The sequence below is a fragment of the Budorcas taxicolor genome, chromosome 25, assembly GCF_023091745.1.
Source record: "Budorcas taxicolor isolate Tak-1 chromosome 25, Takin1.1, whole genome shotgun sequence".
Classification (NCBI taxonomy): domain Eukaryota; kingdom Metazoa; phylum Chordata; class Mammalia; order Artiodactyla; family Bovidae; genus Budorcas; species Budorcas taxicolor.
The window spans coordinates 6,305,197-6,325,408 of record NC_068934.1 but is presented as its reverse complement, the minus strand read 5'-3'; the positions used below and the strand labels follow the sequence as shown (position 1 = coordinate 6,325,408).

The 20,212-nt window shown below is 43.0% G+C and overlaps 1 protein-coding gene and 1 non-coding gene across 2 annotated transcripts; one reads left to right on the top strand and one right to left on the bottom strand.

The window, feature by feature from the left end:
* Positions 1-4,846: 4,846 nt before the first annotated feature.
* LOC128069081 (PRAME family member 8-like) lies at positions 4,847-19,699 on the top strand. Its single transcript, XM_052662371.1, has 5 exons — positions 4,847-5,133; positions 5,492-6,064; positions 7,046-7,532; positions 9,356-9,461; positions 19,341-19,699. Exons 1-5 carry the CDS (start codon positions 4,847-4,849, stop codon positions 19,697-19,699), a joined length of 1,812 nt encoding a protein of 603 aa, XP_052518331.1.
* Positions 17,217-17,288, bottom strand: TRNAC-GCA (transfer RNA cysteine (anticodon GCA)). Its single transcript has one exon. It is a non-coding gene; the product is annotated as a tRNA-Cys (tRNA).
* Positions 19,700-20,212: the final 513 nt, after the last annotated feature.

Genomic DNA, 20,212 nt, shown 5'->3' with positions numbered 1-20,212 from the left:
TCTACTATTGTGGGCAAGAATCTTTTTGAAGAAATGTAGTAGCCCTCATAGTCAACAAAACAGTCTGAAATGCAGTACTTGGGTATAGTCTCAAAACTGCCAGAATGATCTCGGCTCTTTTCCAAAGCAAACCATTCAACATCAAAATAATCCAAGTGTATGCTCCAACCATGGACATGTCCAGTGATGGACATGAGTTTGAGCAAGCTCCAGTGGTTGGTGATGAACAGGGAAACCTGGCATGTTGCAGTCCATGGGGGTCACAAAGAGTTGGACACGACTGAGTGACAGAACTGAGTGGTTAATGCCCCAACCACTAATGCTGAAAACTGAAGTTGAATGGTTCTATGAAGACCCATGTGACCTTCTAGAACTAACACCAAAAAAAGATGACCTTTTCATCACAGGGGACTAGAATGAAAATGTAGGAAGTCAAGAGAAACCTGGAGTAACAGGGAAGTTTGGTCTTGCAGTACAAAATGAAGCAGGCAAAGGCTAATAGAGTCTTGTCAAAAGAATGCACCATCATAGCAAACACCCTTGCCATTAACCCAAGAGAAGACTCTACACATGGATATCACCAAATGGTCAATACCAAAATCAGATTGATTATATTCCTTGTAGTCAAAAGTGGAGAAGCTCTATATAGCCAGCAAAAACAAGTCTGGGAGCTGACTGTGGCCAGATCATGAATTCTTGCCGAATTCAGATTCAAACTGAAGAACGTAGGGAAAACCACTAGGCCATTCAGGTATGACCTAAATCAAATCGCTTATGATTATGCAGTGAAAGTGAAAGTCACTCAGTCACGTCCAATTCTTTGAGACCGATGGACAATACAGTCAATGGAATTGTCCAGGCCAGAATAATGGAGTGGGGAGCCTTTCACCTCTCCAGGTTATCTTCCCAATCCAGAGATCAAGCCCAGATCTCCCACATTGCAGGTAGATTCTTTATCAGCTGAGTCACAAGGGAAGCTCCAAAATACTGGAGTGGATAGCCTATCCCTTCTCCAGTGGATCTTCTGGACCCAGGAATTGAACTGGGTCTCCTGCATTGCAGACAGATTATTTGCCAACTGAGCTATCAGGGGAGACCCATGGTTATACAGTGGAAGTGATAAATAGATTCAAGGGGATAGATCTGATAGATAAAGTATTTGAAGAACTATGGACAGAGGTTTATAACATTGTACAGGAGGCGGCAATCAAAACTATCCCCATGAAAAGAAATGCTAAAAGGCGAAACGGCTGTCTGAGGAGGCCTTAAAAATAGCTGAGAAAAAAGAGAAGTGAAAGGCAAGGGAGAAAAGGAAAGATATATCCATCTGAATGTAGAGTTCCAGAAAATAGCAAGGAGGCATAAGAAACCCATTTAAAGTGAAAGGTGAAAAAAAAAAAAAAAAAGAGAGGAAAAAATAAGGCAGGAGAGACTAGAGATCTCTTCAAGAAAATTAGAAATACCAAGGGAACATTTCATGAAAAGATGGGCATAATAAAGGACAGAAATGGTATGGATCTAACAGAAGCAGAAGATATTAAGGAGAGGTAGAAAGAATACACAGAATTATTTAAAAATTTCTTAATGACCCAGATAACCATGATGGTGTGATCATTCACCTAGAGTCAGACATCCTGGAATGTAAAGTCAAGTGGGCCTTAGGAAGCTTCACTGTCATCAAAGAGGAGATGATGGAATTCTAGTTAAGCTCTTTCAAATTCTAAAAGATGAGACTGTTAAAGTGATGCAGTCAATATGTCAGCAAATTTGGAAAACTCAGCAGTGGCCACAGGACTGGAAAAGGTCAGTTTTCATTTCAATCCCAAAGAAGGGCAATGCCAAAGAGTATTCAAACTATCACACAACTGCACTCATATCACATGGTAGCAAGGTAAAGCTCAAAATCTATCAAGCTAGGCTTCAACAGTATGTGAATTGAGAGCAAACTGCATTTATAAAAGGCAGAGGAACCTGAGATCAAATTGCCAACATTCACTGGATCTTAGAAAAGACTAGGGAATTCCAGAAAAACATCCTCTGCTTCATTGACTACACCAAAGTGCAGGTATTGATGGTGTGGATCATGATAAACTGTGAAAAATTCTTAAAGAGATGAGAATACCAGACAACCTTACTTGCCTCCTGAGAGACCTGTGTGCAGGTCAAGAAGCCACACTTAGAACTGAACATGGAACAATGGACTGGTTCAAAATTGAGAAAGAAGTACATCCAGGCTGTATATGTCACCTTGCTTATTTAAATTTTATGCTGAGTACATCATGCAAAATGCCAGGCTAGATGAAGTACAAGCTGTAATCAAGATTGCTGGAAGAAATATCAATCAGCTCATATATGCAGATGACACCACCCTAATGGCAGAAAGCAAAGAACTAAAGAGCCTCTTGATGAAAGTAAAAGAGGAATGTGAAAAAGCTGACTTAAAACTCAGTATTCAAAAATCAAAGATCATGACATCCAATCTCATCACTTCATGGCAAATAAATGGGGAAACAATGGAAACAGTGACAGACTTTATTTTCTTGGGCTCCAAAATCACTGTGGAATGTGACTGCAGCCATGAATTTAAAAGATGTTTGCCCCTTGGAAGAAAAGCAATGGCAAACCTAGACAGTATATTGATAGCAGAGACATTACTTTGCTGACAAAGGTCCATCTAGTCAAAGCTACGGCTTTTCCAGTACTCACATACGGATTTGAGAGCTGGATAATAAAAAACAGTGAGCAACAAAGAATTGATGCCTTCGAACTGTGGTATTAGAGAATACTCTTAAGATTCCCTTGGACTGCAAGATGAAGCCAGTCAATCCTAAAAGAAATCAACCCTGAATATTCACTGGAAGGACTGATGCTGAAGCTGAAGCTCCAATACATCGGCCACCTAATGAGAAGAGCTGACTCATTGCAAATATCCTGATATGGGGAAAAATTGAAGGCGGGAGAAGACAACAGAGGATGAGATGATTAAATGGTATCACTGACTCAATGGACTTCATGAAATGGTGAAGGACAGGGAAGCCTGGCATTCTGCAGTCCATGGGGTCAGAAAGAGTTGGACATGACTGAGTGACTGAGCAACAGGAACCCATAATCCTTTCCCTTTCTTCTACCAAGGGATACAATTGTCTATATTCAGTTCAGTTCAGTCACTCAGTTATGTCCGACTCTTTGCGACTCCGTGGACTGCAGCATGCCAGGCCTCCCTGTCCATCACCAATTTCCAGAGCTTACTCAAACTCATGTACATTGAATTGGTGATACCATCTAACCATCTCATTCTCTGTCATCCAACCCCTTCTCCTCCAGCTTTTCATCTTTCCCAGCATAAGGATCTTTTCCAATGAGTCAGCTCTTCCCATCAGGTGGCCAAAGTATTGGAGTTTCAGCTTCAGCATCAGTCCTTCCAATGAACATTCAGGACTGATTTCCTTTAGGATGGACTGGTTGGATCTTCTTTCAGTCCAAGGGACTCTCAAGAGTCTTCTCCAACACCACGGTTCAAAAGCATCAATTCTTCGGTGCTCAGATTTCTTTATAGTCCAACTCTCACATCCATACATGACCAATGGAAAAACCACAGCCTTGACTTGATGGATCTTTGATGTCAAAGTAATGTCTCTGCTTTTTAATATGCTGTCTAGGTTGGTCATAACTTTTCTTCCAAGGAGTAATCATCTCTTTATTTCACTGACCATATTAGCAAAACTCAACAAATTTTGTGGAGTGAATCACTGAACAAGTCCTAGATCCCCCCTCCCCTAGTTCTTTCTCTTTCATGAATGATGATCTGACTCAATCAACTGATCTGGAGACTGTCAGGAATCCAATCAGCATGAACCAGAGGGGGCTCTGGAATCCAATCAGGTAATGCCTACTGATTGGAAGTTAGTAATTGAAAGGAGGGAAGATGTGGTTAAAAAGTTCCATAAAATGTCCAAGCACCAAAGAATAGATGCAGAAGCTTCTCGCTCTGGAGTCACTCCTTGTGTTCTCCACCAAGTCTGAGGTCTGAGCAGCACCCTCCACCTGGACCACATCAGACCTGGTGAGTTAACTTCTGTGAGGGATGTTCCACCAATGGCTAGCGTGCAGTGAATGTAGGATGCAGTTTGACGTGGCATGAAGAGTTTTCCCTTTTTCTCTTCTTTTGGTTAAATTTAAATCTATCTTTTTGCCTCAAAGCATATTTTTGCTTCCATCCTAACCATTTTGATTTGTGCTTTGGTTTATATTATTTAAAGTCTTAACCAGCAGTTTTTCTTTTTAAAGACATCTGTTTGGCATGCTATTTCTTGACATTTAAGGTTTTTACTCTATACACAAATGGCATTCCCTTTACAAGTATCTCCTTAATCTTTCCCATCTAAGTAGACTTTGGGAACTGAGGATGGAAGCTGTGTTATGCATGAACTCCTGTCCCCATAGTTTGCCCTTTAAGCAATAGTTTATTTTTTTCACCAGAAAAACAAAGGAAGTCAGCTTTTTTAGTCTCCTCGTGCAGATATACAAGAGGGAAATGCATTAAGGAAAGCAGTGGATGGAAAAAGATGAGCCACCGGTTGGCTTTTTTCCTTCCTGGAACTTAATAGATTCTTGCCCTAGTGGCAGGATGGGGAGAGCTCTGGCTTGAGGGAAACAAACCCAGACTGGAATGCAGACACACTGAGTTCTTCCATTCTGGTTCGACATTGCCAGAGCAATCGCTGTGGTCCTTATTTGATTTCTCTGAAGTGTGGGGAGAGAGACTACCCTGATGATTAGGATTGTTCTGAGATGGACGCCTTGTCTCCTTGCAGTTTCCCAGGATTCCATTCAGAGAAGAGTCAGGATGAGTATTCACAACCCTCCTAGACTTGTGATCTTGGCAGCAATTGGCCTGCTGAGAGATGAGCCCTCAGCCATCTCCACTTTGGAGTACCTACCCAGAGAGCTCTACCCACCACTCTTCATGGCTGCTGTCTTTGGCCGACGCAGGGAAACCCTGAAGGCCATGGTGCCGGCCTGGCCCTTTGCCCGCCTGCCTCTGGGGGGCCTGATGCAAAAGCCTCACCAAGGAACCTTACAAGCAGTGCTGGATGGCCTTGATGCCCTGCTTGCCCAGAAGGTTCACCCCAGGTGAGTCGGATCCAGGGAGCCTGGCAGGGTCTTGGATATCCTGGAAGAGACACCTGGTGCCAGGCAGAGTGGTTGACAAAGCGGTGGACCAGAGGCTTCTGAAAAAGCTCAGAGGCCTCGAGAATTGCTGAGATCACTTTGGGAAATCCCTTACAAAAACATAATAGGAAGGATGGAAGAGGAAAAAGGGCTGGGGGAGAGGGAGCGAGAAAGGAAATAAATAATAGCAGGTGAGAGCCGGAACGTGAAGTAAGAGCACAGACGGGGAGATGGAATGTTCCCTAAACTCTGAGGCTGTGGATTCATTCAGTGTGGATTTTGAAGAATCTCACCCCACCCATCTGCTGTTTCCCCACAGGAGGTGCAAGCTGCGGGTGCTGGACTTAAGGAATACTGGCCAGAACTTCTGGAACATGTGGTCTGGAGTCAAGGACCACATGCCCTCAAGCTCACTGCTGGCCCCAGTGGCTGAGGACATGTCCAGGATAAGGCACCCCTTGACTCCCTTAGAAGTGTACATAGAACTTTGTCTTATGAAAAAGCCCCTGGAGAAATTCCTCACCTACCTCTTCAGGTGGGTGGAGCAGAGAAAAGCCTCCATACACCTGTGCTGTAAGAAGATGAAGATTATTTCAATGTCCAAGGAAAATATGAAGAAAGTTCTCAGGATGGTGAAGCTGGACTGTGTACAGAAGGTGAAACTGAGTTTCACCCATAAGCTGTCCACCCTGGCCCAGTTTGCTCCTCTCCTGGGTCAGATGAGCAATGTTCAGAGTCTCATTCTCTCCCGCATTTGTGGGTCAGCTGTTGAGGAGCAGGACAATCAGGATCTTCTGCAATTGACCTCTCAGATCCTCCAGCTGCGGAACCTCCGGGAACTCCACATGGAAGCTCCGTGCTTCCTTGAAGGCCATCTGGACCAGATGCTCAGGTGAGGCTCTGCCAGCGGCTGACTAACAGTGGACACAATGGTAGAATATCAAGAGCAGTGTCTCCTCTGCTGATCCACTGTGAAACACAGTGTTACAGAAGCATGGCAATCCAGGTGGGGGGAACCTGGTACAGAAGCTCTGGAAAGAGACATCATGCTGGGAACCCACAAGTCAGGGGGCATAGATCTAGTGCAGGTGTGTGTGTGTGTGTGATTTCTTCTTTGGGGAGAGATTTCTCTGTTCTGAAGATTTATGTAATAGGTAAGCGAAGGGGGCATTGAAGAGGTAAAATCACATCAGCCTGAGCATTGTGAAAAGAAACTCCACAGTCACTAACCTGTGACCACAAGGAGCCTGTTTTAAAGTCCAAGTCAGTAACAGGTGGCCTTTTGTTCCATATAAAGGTAATTAATATACAGGAAATGCATGGTTCTGGAGATGATGGTAATGAAGCAGAGCCAAAAGAATATAAAAAGTGATAGAAAGTTCGTAGATGTCATAGGGCTGGGGGTCCCCAAAGACTGGCAGCCCCAGGGCGTGCTGTGGGGTCTTTTGTTTCTACATGTATTTCAAGAGCCAGTGTTGTATGCACCGGCAGCTCACCCATAGAGTGGCAATCTAAATGAAAAGCATTTTTTACCTCATCTCCCAGAACTAACACTCAGCGACGTCCACCCCGATGGACACTTTGTGTCGCGCTCTCCTCTGATCATGTTCTGGTGCATTCCATCATCTCCACTCACCCTGCTAAGGAAGTAGAGTGTGCTGTGCTCTGCTTGACAGATGAGGGAGGACGGCTTCCAAAAGCATGTGAGCATGATCCAGTCACACTAAGAAAATGGCCGGACTCAGCCTAGAATGAGACTGGGCGTTCTGGATACTGAACTTTCTCAGCTTTGGGCCAATCATTGACTTCTTTGGAACTCACCTGCCACTTTGGTTTCCCTCATCTAATTGCTTGTTTCTCATCACCCCCCCAGGTGCTTGAAGACCCCTTTGGACAACATCTCAATCACCAACTGCCTGCTTACAGAATCAGACCTGACCCATCTGTCCTGGTGTCCAAAAATCTGTCAGCTGAAGGGCCTGAATCTTAGTGGTGTTACCCTGACCGACTTTAGTCCCGAGCTCCTTCAAGTTCTGCTCAAGAAAGTTGCAGGCACTCTGGAAGAGCTGGACTTAAACCTGTGTGGGATCACAGATGTCCACCTCACGGCCTTTCTGCCAGCCCTGAGCCGCTGCTCCCAGCTCAGGGTCCTCACCATGTGCGGAAACCTCTTCTCCATGGCTGTCCTGGAGAGTCTCCTGCGTCATACTGACAGGCTCCCTGATTTAAATCTAGAGCTTTATCCAGCCCCTCGGGAGAGTTATAACTCTCTGGGTGTCCTTCACTTGGAGAGACTTGCTCAGATAAAGGCTGAGCTGAGGGTGATCCTTACAAACTTAGAACGTCCCAGGAAGATTTGGGTTAGCCCCAGCCCCTGTCCTCACTGTGGTGATGACATGTGTGGTCACCTGAGTCCCAACACATAATTTTGTAACACCCTGCCTAACCGGTTGCTTCTATCAGAAGTTTTCTTCTGGACACTTGAAAACCGAAATCTAGGACATACATCCATTATGAAGGGAAAACACAGCTCTGATTTCTGATATTAGCCCAGTGTGATTGAGAAAACTTGATCCAGCAAGGGTGCAGGATTCCAAAAGGGTGTGTTGACTCGTGAAATTGATGTGACTTTTATAGAGATGTGTTTATAGAGTCAAATATGAAACTGAATTTCTGGCAGATTCAGTCTGAAACACACATGTTCGAGTTATTTCTGTATGCACAGTTGTAGAAATGATCAGAAATCAAGAGAACTTCAACGTAAATGATAAAGGCCGTCCATGATATTGTTCTGCTTTCTGTATTTACATCTCATGGATCTCCAGTTACTGGTGGGGTGGAAGCACTCTGTTGCCTATGATCTGAAACTCCATCATTCCCTAGCTATCATTTTTCTTCCTGGTTTCCTTACTTAGTTCTGTGGGTTAATACAAACAGCAAAGGAAACACACTCAGTGGTCCTCAACAGCACATCCCTGTCAAGAGTGGGTACTTACATGCATATTCCTATGAGAAAAATACAAAAAGCATACAGGCACGAAACATGGTTTTGTTACATTTATACCACATTTCAGAAGTATGTCTTTTGAAGGCCAGGTCATGTCAATAACAGTTTCATTCTCTTCCCACAGCTACTATTGGTCTTCCCTATCGAGGAAGACTAGTAGAGCATGTTTTGACATCAGCATATCAAGATGTATAACAAAGTGTCTGTAATATACACCATATAACTTACAGTTGGCCATTTCTATCCTCAGCTCCCTAGTCTCTCCATCAATCAGCTGCAGACTCATAATAAAATATTTCTTAAGATTCTCTGGATGTCCTCTCTTACTAGTCTATAATGATGCAGAAAATATTTTCCCTTGTTCCCCCTTTTCATATCTAGATGTATACTATTACTAATATTCTCTATGTGGTTTTAGATATGACTGATGGCCTCAAGATATTTAGCTATGTTAGAAGCCTGGGTTCCCATTGTGTAGTGCAGAAGACACTAATTTTATAAAGTAGATAGGCTATAAGGTATATAGCTCATTACATTTATAAATTCATAATACAGTGAAGAGAGGCACAAGACATAAACAATTTGAAAACAAGTTAGAACAAAGTAAATAATGATTAGTGAAAATAAATTGTCATCTGGTGGCAGTAATTCATCAAGTCCACAGGGGAGCTGGAGAAACCAAATTCTGGAGGAATAAGCTAGAAAGAAAAAGAGAAATCCTTCATTTTTGTTTACAAAGTCATAAGCACCTAAGATCAGGTAGAACAATTACATCTCAAAGAAACAGGGAAATAAATGCAAGTTACTCCAAAAGGGCTTCTATATCTGTAAGGTGAGAATTCTGAAAGAATATTTTATCATGCTGGCTTTTCCTAACTGTGTGCACAACTATCAGATTTGGAATATCATAAGAAGCCCATTTGGCTGTCTATTGTCATAATGCTGAATAAAATTTGTCTTCAACACTTAACTCCGTGTCTGTCTATGATTTTCTTTGGCACAACTGATGACAGCTCAGGCAGGAAAGGTCCTTCTGAATATCCCCCCTATTCCCGCAGACCTGAGAATGACCAACTTGGAATCTGGCCACTGTGGCAGAGCTCCATATCAGCCCATGAGCTTTCTTCAGAGACTCTTTTTCGGATTGATTGATTGTTTTTGTTTTGGCTCTGCTAGGTCTTCCTTGCTGCGGGCTTTCTCCTGCTGTGGTGCACATGGCTGCTCTTCATCGCAGTGCTCCGGCTTCTCCTTGTGGTGGCGGCTCTCGTTTATGGGCTCAGTGGTTGCCGCTCATGGGCTTAGTTGCCCTGTGGCATGAGAGATATTCCTGGGCCAGGGATTGAACTGGCATCCTCTGCATTGTAAAGTAGATTCTTAAACTCTGGACTGCCACAGAAGTTCCAGGTTTAAAAAAAAAAAAAAGTTTGTACTGAAGTATAGTTAAAACATTGTGTTTTTACTTAAACATACAATTAAAAATAAACACAATAGGTTAAAGCATCTGCTTGCAATGCAGAAGACCTGGGTTCGATCCCTGGGTCGGGAAGATCCCCTGGAGAAGGAAATGGCAACCCACTCCAGTATTCATGCCTGGAGAATCCCATGGATGGAGGAGCCTGGTGGGCTATAGTCCATGGGATGGCAAAGAGTTGGACACGACTGAGCGACTTCACTTTCACTTTCTAAACACACAATAGAAAATAATTTTAGTTAAATTATTGTGTCTCATCTTAACTGTAGGGCAAAGTGACTCAGTTACACACATATATATTCTTTTTCATCATGTTTATGTTTAAAATGTCACTTGATTACTTTACAATATTGTATTGGTTAATTAAAAAAATAAAATAAAATGTACTTGAGTAGAATCCATTTTAATGCTATTTTATGTAAAGGTCATGTATATACATGAGAGAAATATGGTGAAAGCGATCTTCTCCAAAGTGACTAAGACAGAGAACATCCTTCAGCGAGTCTTCACCTTGGTGGGCAGAGGTGTATAAGAATTGTTCAGGCATCAAATCACTGGGGTGGGTGAGAGGCATGGAAAATTCTTATAGATGGAGAAAGGGTCTCCCTTAGAGATGGAGAAAGGTGGGCAGAGGTGTATAAGAATTGTTCAGGCATCAAATAACTGGGGTGGGTGAGAGGCATGGAAAATTCTTACAGACAGAGAAAGGGTCTCCCTTTGACATTCAACTTCAAAGAAATCCTTGTATGATGTGTCCCAAAGTGGCAGTCATCCCTGAACATAGTAGCATGCTAACACCAATAAGAGCTTCGGTATTAAGTGCAGAAAAGATGTTGGTATTTATGAATAGAAATAGCAGAATTTTATTTCTGGGCCTAATGGTGTCACCTTGATCAGAATCTGTGTGGATTTAGCTAGGTCTGAGGAAACAGTAGTCATCTAAATACAGTAGAAAAGGGGCCAGTGAAATTATTATTTATTTGACTTCTAAGACTCCTGGAAAATGGCTGGGGAAATAGTCATCTGGAAAGTGTCCTCAGTGAGACAAAACAACAACAACAACAACTTAAAGAAAACCTCTGGATAACAGGGTTATTGGGGACTGAAGCAGGTTTATTTCTTCTCTGACTCCAAGTTCCCAAAGAGCCCACAGTGCCCACCCTCAGTGTGCTGTGCTGATCTCAACTCTCTGGGAAAGAACAGCCTCTAAGGTGACAGTGTCTCCTCTGAGCCTCTCTCTTTTCCTGTATTTTTTTCCTTGAAATTTATTGCATTTCTTTTTGTAGCCTTGGGTCTTCACTGTGGTTCCTGCTTTTCTCTAGCTGGGGCAAGGGGGCTGCTCTCTAGTCGTGGTGTGCAGGCTTCTCACAGAGGTGGCTTCTCTTGTTGCAGAGCAAACTCTAGAGTGCTTGACTTTCAGTTGTTTCGGCTCCCAGGATTTAGAGCACAGACTCAACAGTTGTGGCAAGTGGATTTATATGCCTCACGTCATGTGGGATCTTCCCAGACCAGGGATTACACCCATGCCTCCTGCATTGGCAGTCAGACTTTTTATGACTGAACCACAGGGAAATCCTCTTTTACTATCTTAATATCACCCAGAGTAATGTATTTAAATTTCTCTGTTTCTCAAAATATAAAAATGAAAAAGAAACCTTTATTTTCCATTGTTGGGATCATTCACAATGTCCCTTTAGGAATGCTCAGCTCCAAACTGTCCAGAGCCACTCTTATGCTCACTGAGATTTTAACCTGTCCACCTTCAGAGAAGGCTTGGCTTAAGCCTGGAAAACCAACCACATCCCCCAAAGCTCTTCCGTTGCTGCTGGAATAGGCTCAGAATTTCCCATGTTTCCTATGTAATACCTGAGTGAAAATCTTATACAGGAATGAGTGTATTTTGCTTTCTTTAATGACAACACCACTGTTTTCATGAAGCTGTTTTAATTCAAGGACATTTTGCTAATTTTGACTTGACCAAAATTCCCCCAACAATGATTCTGTCAACTTTTGTTCTTTCTTGTCCAAGGGCAGAAATCAATAATCCCTTTCATGCTTGACCCACAAGAATATAACTGTCCATATTAGTAGAATATAGTCAATATTTGTAAAGTGAATCAGTGAATAGGTCCTTGATTACCTGACCACCCCATCACTCTCTGTTTGGTGATGTGTATATGATTCAATCAACTAATCTAGAGAGGTATGATGATCCAATCAGGGTCAATCCAATGGATGTTCTGTAATCTAATCAGATATACAGTTCCGATTGGGTTAGCAGAGGGACAGAGGGATGATAGAAAAAGAAAGACTTAAAAAAGTCTCAAGCACTGGAGAAGAGGTGCAGAATTTCCTGGCTCTGGAGACATCAGAGGGGTTTCTCACAGGGTTTGAGGTATGAGCACCCCACCAAGCACATTAGAGCAGTAAGTTACCACCCTCATATAAGGACGCTCTTCTCTTACTAGTGGTTAGCTAATCTTGGACGGTGCCATGTATCTCTAGTGCAGCGAGAGTTATTAAAAAATCAGTTCTTTCCAATGAACACGTTTCAGGTTTAATTTTGCCTCTCAGTGTAGTTTTGCCTGAACTCAAACATTTTAATTAGTGCTTTAATTTCTATCATTTAAAAATATATTTTAAAGACATGTAACATATGTATTTAAAATATCTTTTTGGAGTTTTGTTTCATGAATTTAACCTACACAGTTCAGACACAAATGGCATTCATCTTAGGGGTAACTGAGGATGGAGGCTCTGTTGGTCCTCATGACCTTCCTCTTCTTATTGAAGTAATGTCTCTGAAACCACCTCAGACCTGAGCAATTTGAAAGAAATGGTCTGAGGAATTCCCTGGTGGTCCAGTTGTTAGGACTCTTCTCTTTCGGGGCTGAAAGTCCAGGTTTGATCCCTGGTGGGTGAAGTAATTTTCACAACCTCTGTGGTGTGGCCAGAAAAGAAAAGTGAAAACAGAAAGTTCGGGAGAGAGACAGAGAGAAAAGCTCTGTGCTTACTAGATTCTTGAACACAATGAACTTGTCTCAAATCACCAGTCCCTAAAAAAGTGCCTGTTGCTCCCGATAAGTTAGTTAATAATTAAGAAATGCATAATATTGAGAGGATTGTAGTGGAACAGGAGCCAGAGATCATACAAAGCTGCAGGGGGTTTGCAGGAGATGCAGAGAGGTACTACCAGGCCAAAATGAGATGAGTCATTCTCAGTATTGACCTTCAGGAGGCAGTTAGTAGGACCTTGTCTTTGGGCAAATCACCTATCTGACAACTTTAGCTCAGCTGCCACCCTGAATTCTCAGACCTAATTGCTTGCTTTCTCCCCAGATGCCCGAGGACTCCCTTGGCCCACCCAGAAGTAACTAACTGGCAGCTTAGAGTCAGACTTGCCCCATCTGTCCCAGAGCCCAAACATGCATCAGCTCAAAGGCCTGGGTCTGAGTGGGGTCACCATGATGAACTTTAGTCCTGAGATCCTCCACATTCTTCGGGAACAAGTTGCAGCCACTCCCCAGGAACTGAACTTTGGGTGGTGTGATCACAGAGTCCCAACTTGAGTCCATCCTGAATGAGTCCATGCATCAGGATTGGGAAACCAATCCATGGTTTCAGATATCAGCTCAACGTGAACGGAAAGGAAAGATGATACTGTGGGGGTGCAGGACTGCAAGGGGAAATGCAGACTCTGGTTGGTGAGGGGACCTTCAGAGACATGGGTTTATAGCATGAGAAACATGAATTAATTTCCTAGAAGGGAATCTTGTATGCATATGGGGCATTACTCTTGGGCAGTGATTGGAAATAAATGGTCACAAATAACGAAACCTGCATTGTATTTGTATCCGGTGCCCTTCATGATACATTATCGTGTTTGTCTCTTTTCACCTCAGGAATCTCCAGGTAGTGATGAAAGCAAACACATAGGATTCTCTATTCTCAGAAATCCCACTATTCCCACTAGTTCTGTATTCTGTCCCATGGTGTGCTCTCTCTAAAGGAGAGGACCAGCAAATCCGCTTATCTCAGGCCAATGCTTAGGGCTGAAAATGGGGGGAGCTTGTGATGGAATTCTAAGTGGGAGGCTAAAGGCCTGAGAACCAGGGCACTGCTCGGGTAAGTCCTGGAGTTTCATTTCAAGAGCCAGAAGTGGCTATGTTCGTGGGCAAGAAGAGAATGAGGGAAAGAAGACAGTACCTTGTTCCATTCAGGCCCCCAGGAATCGGACGAAACCCAACAGTGTAGGTGAGGGTGGATGTCTTCACTCATTTGATGGGTTTAAATGCTGCTCTCTTCCTGGAACTCCTGTCAGAATCACCCACTCTAAATATCACAGAAATTTAACCAACACAGAGACCGTGAACAAAGGGCACCCAAATGAAGGCTCCTGCTGAAGATTCAAGAGCTGCTATTGTTGGCTCTGGGGATGGAGTGGATGTTGGGCTGGAGGATCTTAGGCAAGAGGATCTGCTTCTCCATAAAATGGAGGTAACCATGCAAGCACAGTATCTGTGTGTGCTGTGTGCTAAGTCATTTCAGTCAGGTCCGACTCTGTGATCCCATGAACTACAGCCCTCCAGGCTCCTCGGTCCATAGGATTCTCCAGGAAAGAATACAGCAGTGGGTTGCTATTCCCTCCTCCAGGGGATCTTCCTCACCCAGGGATCGAACCTGGGTCTCCTACATCACAGGCAACTTCTTTACCGCCTGAGGTACCAGGGAAGCCTTATCCTGGAAATCAATAAGATGAAACATGTTAAGGCCTTGACACTGGACCTGGTATAGAGTATGAGCTCAATAAATGAGTCCTTGCCTTCTTTCCCATTGCTAGCAGACACCCCCAGGAGTCTTCGATCCTCAGGCTTACTCTATATTCCTATAACAGGAAGGAAAGAAGGAGGGCTCAGCACTTACATGAGGCCATGAATGAATCAGAATTCCCGCAAGCTGGTTTAGTAGCTGTCACAGGAAGGGGCAGGAGTTGGTCATAGGAAAGATTTCCCTCCTCTCTGGGGACAGACATTATGAGTCCAGGACTCCTAGGCAACCGGCTGGTACATCAGCGGACAGGACATGAATTAATGTTGCAAGCAGGGCTGTGGGGTTTAGCATCCCATAAACATCTGCTGTAATGTGAATGCATTTGTGTTGGGATTTATATCAACATAAGGACTTCCCTGTAACTCAAATGGTAAAGAATCCGCCTGCAGTGCAGAAGACCAGGGTTTGATCCCTGAGTCGGGAAGATCCTCTGGAGAAGGGAATGACAAGCCACTCCAGTATTCTTGTCTGGAGAATCCCGTGGACAGAGGAGCTTGTTGGGCTACAGTCCATGGGGTTGCAAAGAGTTGGACATGACTGAGTGACTAACACACATTATATAAACATAGAAGATATACACTGTCTTTTAAAATTATAAAGAAAATTTAGTGAAAGGATGCATATGGATTTGGAGTCTCCAAAGAAAAATATCTTTAAAATGGATTTCAAAGATCATTCAAAAAACAGTTTCTTTAAAAATATTTAGAATAAGATTTCAGAACTGGATTGCAATTATCCTTTTTAAAGTAGACTTTACATTGAAGAGCAGTTTTCTGTTCAAAGTAAAATAGAGGACACAGTGCAGAGAGTTTCCACTAAATCCTTCTCTGTCCACAGGCATTGCCTCTCTAACTGTCAACATTCCGCATTCTACCGGTATATTTCTTACAACGGATGGGCCCACATTGACATATCATCATCATCACGCAAAGAGGAAAGTATTTATGGTGCTTCCCTCTTAGTGTTGCATGTCCTGTGACTTCTAACAAGTATATAAGGACATTGTAAAATCACACAGAGTATCTTCTCTGTCTGTTTATCCCTCCTCCACCTCTACTCCTGGAGAAAGTTCTGATTATTTCATTGTTCTCTGAGTCTACCTTTTGTAAAATGTCATGTAGTTGGGCTCACTGTATGTAGGCTTCTCAGACTGGTTCTTTCACTTAGTAATAGACATTGTGGTTTCCTCCATGACTTTTCACAGTTTAATACCATTACATTGTCTGTATACATCACAGTTCATTGGTTCTTTCACCTACTGAAGGACAGCTTGGTTCCTTTCAAGCACTGGCAATGAGGAATAAAGCTTCTCTAAGCTTCCATGTGCAATGTTTGCATGGACAGAATGTTTCAATTCATCTGAAAGGAGCAAAATTGCTGGATTGTAAATACCAATATGTACTGATTTTTTTTTCTTAACAAACTACCAGGTTAGATATTGTCCAATAAACGGCAAGGAACAGTGTCCCTGTGGTCTCATAACTGACCGCAGAGACTGACAAATCAGTAAATGGTTATAAATGCATGGTCCATGGAAAACTTATCATCAGTCTTTGGTGAAATATTATTATTTATTAAAATCCCAACTTGGGGAAAATCAATTGTAGTCCAGTGTCAATACCACAAATATAAACATATAGAAGAAATAACTCTTCTGGTCAATATATATGTCCATGAATATTACTTATGAAAGAAAACTTCATTTTTTACCATACTTTTTTATTTTTTCCCAAATAAAAACACTTTCTAATGCTACAGATAGAAGAAGCATCTCTCCCGAACTTCTTTCTCATAAGTGTATATATATACGTACAAACATGTATATATGTATTATTATGGCATGAAAAGAAAGATATCCTACCATATTTCACAAAGCAGGATGAATTTTGAGGGCATTATGCTAAGTGAACTATGTCAGAGAAAGTAAATACTGTATATTCTTTTTTATCTATGAAGTCTAAATAACTGAGCTCCTCTTTCTCTTTCTTCATGCAAGCTGCTTAAACCCCGTCTCCATTTCTCCAATTCATTGTATGTTTGCTCTAGATTTTCTAAAAAGATTATGCCTTTATTTTCAACACTGGTCATGGAAAGAATCTGATAACAGAGAATATTCAATAAAATGCAGAAAGTTGAGTGGAAATACAATAAAAATTCCCAGAACTTTGCAATCACCAGTGCTTTCATCTTAGTGATAACCCTCTGGACATCTCGGCATGGTGATCATGATTCTCACAGATATGAATTTCCATCTCTGTGGTAATTACCATATCTTTTACTACATCTGTTTAATTTTCCTGAGAATGAGCAAGAAAAACAATAAAGTTCTGAGGTTTGAAGAATAGATGCTTGCTTCTTGGACAGAAAGCTATGGCAAACTGGGTCAGCCTATTAAAAAGCAGGGACACTGCTTTGCCTACATGACTTTGTATAGTCAAGCTATGATTTTTCCAGTAGCCATTACGTGGCTATGTGAGAGTTGGAACATAAGAAAAGCTGAGCACTGAAGAACCGACTCTTTCAAATTGTAGTACTGGGGAAGACTCTTGAGAGTTCCTTGGACAGCAAGGAGATCAAACCCATAAATCCTAAAGGAAACTGAATTGAAACTGAAGTCACTCAGTCATGTCCAACTCTTTGTGATCCCATAGACTGTAGCCTACCAGGCTCCTCAGTTCATGAAGTTTTCCAGGCAGGAATACTGGACTGGGTTGCCATTTCCTTCTCCAGGGGATCTTCCCAACCCAGGGATCGAACCCGGGTCTCCTGCACTGCAGGCAGATGCTTTATCCACTGAGCCACCAGGGAAGCAATCAGTCCTGAATATTCATTGGAAGTACTGATGCTGAGCTGAAGCTCCAGTATTTTGGTCATCTTATGTGAACAGCCGACTCATTGGAAAAGTCCCTGATGCTGGGAAATATTGAGGGAAGAGGGAAAAGAGGGCATCAGAGGATGAGATGGCTAGATGATATCACCAGTGGAATGGACAAGAAATTGGGCAAACTCTGGGAGACAGTGAGGAACAGGAAATCCAAAGAAATAAGCAAAGGATTAAGAGATGCTCTTAACAGAAGAAAGAATGTGCAGGATTGGTAAAGTTTTGGATCATAGACAATACAGTGCTTTTTCTTAAAAAAAAAATCAATAATTGGAGATTGCTGAGGTATACGCTGAAAAAGAGAGTGCTAAATCAGGGAAGGCAGCAGTTGGTTTTCAACGAGAGTTTTTTTTTTTTTTTTTTTTCCTGACAATTGCTTTAGAAGCGTCTACCCAGGGAAAATTCCAACATGTGGGTCTCATGCAGCTCCAAACCCACATGCAGCTCCAAAAATTAAGGTGCATATTTGATTGTATAAATACATATCTCAAAAGTTCCAACACTTCCCTGAATCTACATTTCCCCTTGCAATCCATCATCCCCATAGAACCATCTTTCCTTTCCGTTCACGTTGAGCTGATGTCTGAAACCAAGGATTGGTTTTCCATTCCTGATGCATCTACTGCCTAGATTTTAGTTTTCAGGTGACCAGAAGTAAACTTTGACAGACACATCCAGCTAGGAGGAGTGTAACAGTGGTACAGAAAGGGCTCCTCGGGATCGAATGTCTTATTGCCCCAGTGAGGCCACAGGCTGGAGCTAAGCCAGATGGACCTTGGATGTCTTAATCCCACATAATCTCAATGAGTTTATCTTGAAGCTGGACGAGTCAGCCTAGGTGGAGGGCTCCATGAAGGCTGCAGCTCTTCTGAGGGGCAGGATCAAACTCATCACTTAACTTGCTCATCCCAGTGGTGTGACTCAGAAGCTTCTCCAGGATGGCCATAGAGGATGTTCCCACACAGACTGAAGGTCCAAAGCTTGAACAGTGGCTCAGGGCAGACAGGATGGACTCACATTAGGACTCTGTAATCCCACACTGCTCTAAGTTCAGTTCCTGAAGGGTGGCTGCAACTTGTTCCGTAAGAATCTGGAGGATCTCAGGACTAAAGTCCATCAAAGTGATACCACTCAGATCCAGGCCTTTGAGCTGACGCATGTTTGGCCTCTGGGACAGATGGGGCAAGTCTGACTCTGCAGCTGACAGCTCGTTACTGCCAGATGGGCCAAGGGGGGTCCTTGGGCATCTGGGGAGAAAGTAAGCAATTAGGTCTGAGAAATCAGGGTGGCAGCTGAGCTAAAGTTGTGAGATAGGTGATTGGGCCCAAGGTCAGTACCCAGCATGACCCATCTCATTTTGGCCTAGCAGTACCTCTCTGCAACTCCTGCAAACCCCCTGCAGCTTTGTATGATCTCTGGCTCCTGTTCCACTACAGTCCTCTCAGAATTATGCATTTCTCAATTATTAACTAACTTATCGGGAGCAACAGGCCCTCTTTCAGGGACTGGTGATTTGAGACAAGTTCATTGTGTTCAAGAATCTGGTAAGCACAGAGCTTTTCTCTCTGTCTCTCTCCCAAACTTTCTGTTTTCATTTTTCTTTTCTGGCCACACCACACAGGTTGTGAAAATTACTTTCCCCACCAGGGATAAAACTTGGACTTTCAGTCCCAACCACTGGATCACCAGGGAATTCCTCAGACCTTTTCTTTTAAATTGCTCGCATCTGAGGTGGTTTCCCTTCTTTAATGCCCTCTTCACTTACCTATTTTCTTAGTCATCTGACATAGCTTTCCCTTCCTAAGGAAGAACCTATGCCTGCCCTCACTGGATCCAAACCGCCCCATCCAGAGATTTCCAGTGTGTTGTCTCTGCTCCTCCCCCTTGATTTCCGAGGTGAAGTGATACCACAGCTCAGGATAGAGCCACAAAGGACCCGGTGTGCTTGACATGCCAGTGCTGTGTTGACTGTTTCCCAGGCAGCGGTCCACCCTCACCTGAGCGTCTGGTCCAGGCAGGTTCAGACAAGGAGGGAGAGTCCAGACAGAGAGACTGGAGATGGTGCCGCTTAGAAACTGAGGGGGAAATTGGACAACTTCCTGCTGCTGCTCCTCACGGGCAGACCATGAATGTGGGAGAGATGGGGTCTCTGCACGTTGCTCGTCTGACCGAGGAGAGGAGCAAACGTGGCCAGGATGGACAGATGCCAGATCCAGGTGACTTGCACCTGCTGGATACAATCCAGCTGCACCATATTCAGGACCTTCGTGATACTGTCCAGGGTCATTGCAGAGACGTCAGCTTCTTACAGTACAGGTGTGAGCAGGCTTTTCTCTAATCAAAGCAGTGGTTTTTCTAGTAGTCATGTATGGATGTGAAAGTTGGATCATAAAGAAGGCTGAGCACTGAAGAACTGATGCTTTTGAACTGTGGTGCTTGAGAAGACTCTTGAGAGTCCCTTGAACTAGAAGGAGATCAAACCCGTCCATCATAAAGGAAATCAACCCTGAATATTCATTGCAAGCACTGATGCTGAAGCTGAAACTCCAGTACTTTGGATACCTGATTGGAAGAGCCGACTCATTGTAAAAGACCATGTTGCCTGTACACCCATGGCTGATTCATGTCAATGTATGGCAAACACCACTACAATATTGTAGTTAGCCCCCAATTAAAATAAATAAATTAATTAAAATTATAATAACTGATCATAAATACCATTAAATATATACCATTATGCCAAAAAAAAAGATGAAAAAAAACTGATCCTGGGAAAGATTGAGGGCAGGAGGAGAAGGGGTTGACAAAGGATGAGATGGTTGGATGGCATCACCAACTCAATGGACATGAA

Bases quoted from the DNA above. Each gene is read 5' to 3' on its own strand.
- LOC128069081 (XM_052662371.1), top strand. From the start codon at position 4,847: ATGAGTATTCACAACCCTCCTAGACTTGTGATCTTGGCAGCAATTGGC. The intron at 5,134-5,491 runs GTGAGTCGGATC...GTTTCCCCACAG, and splicing joins GCCCAGAAGGTTCACCCCAG to GAGGTGCAAGCTGCGGGTGC. The intron at 9,462-19,340 runs GTTGCCGCTCAT...ACTGTTTCCCAG, and splicing joins TCTCGTTTATGGGCTCAGTG to GCAGCGGTCCACCCTCACCT.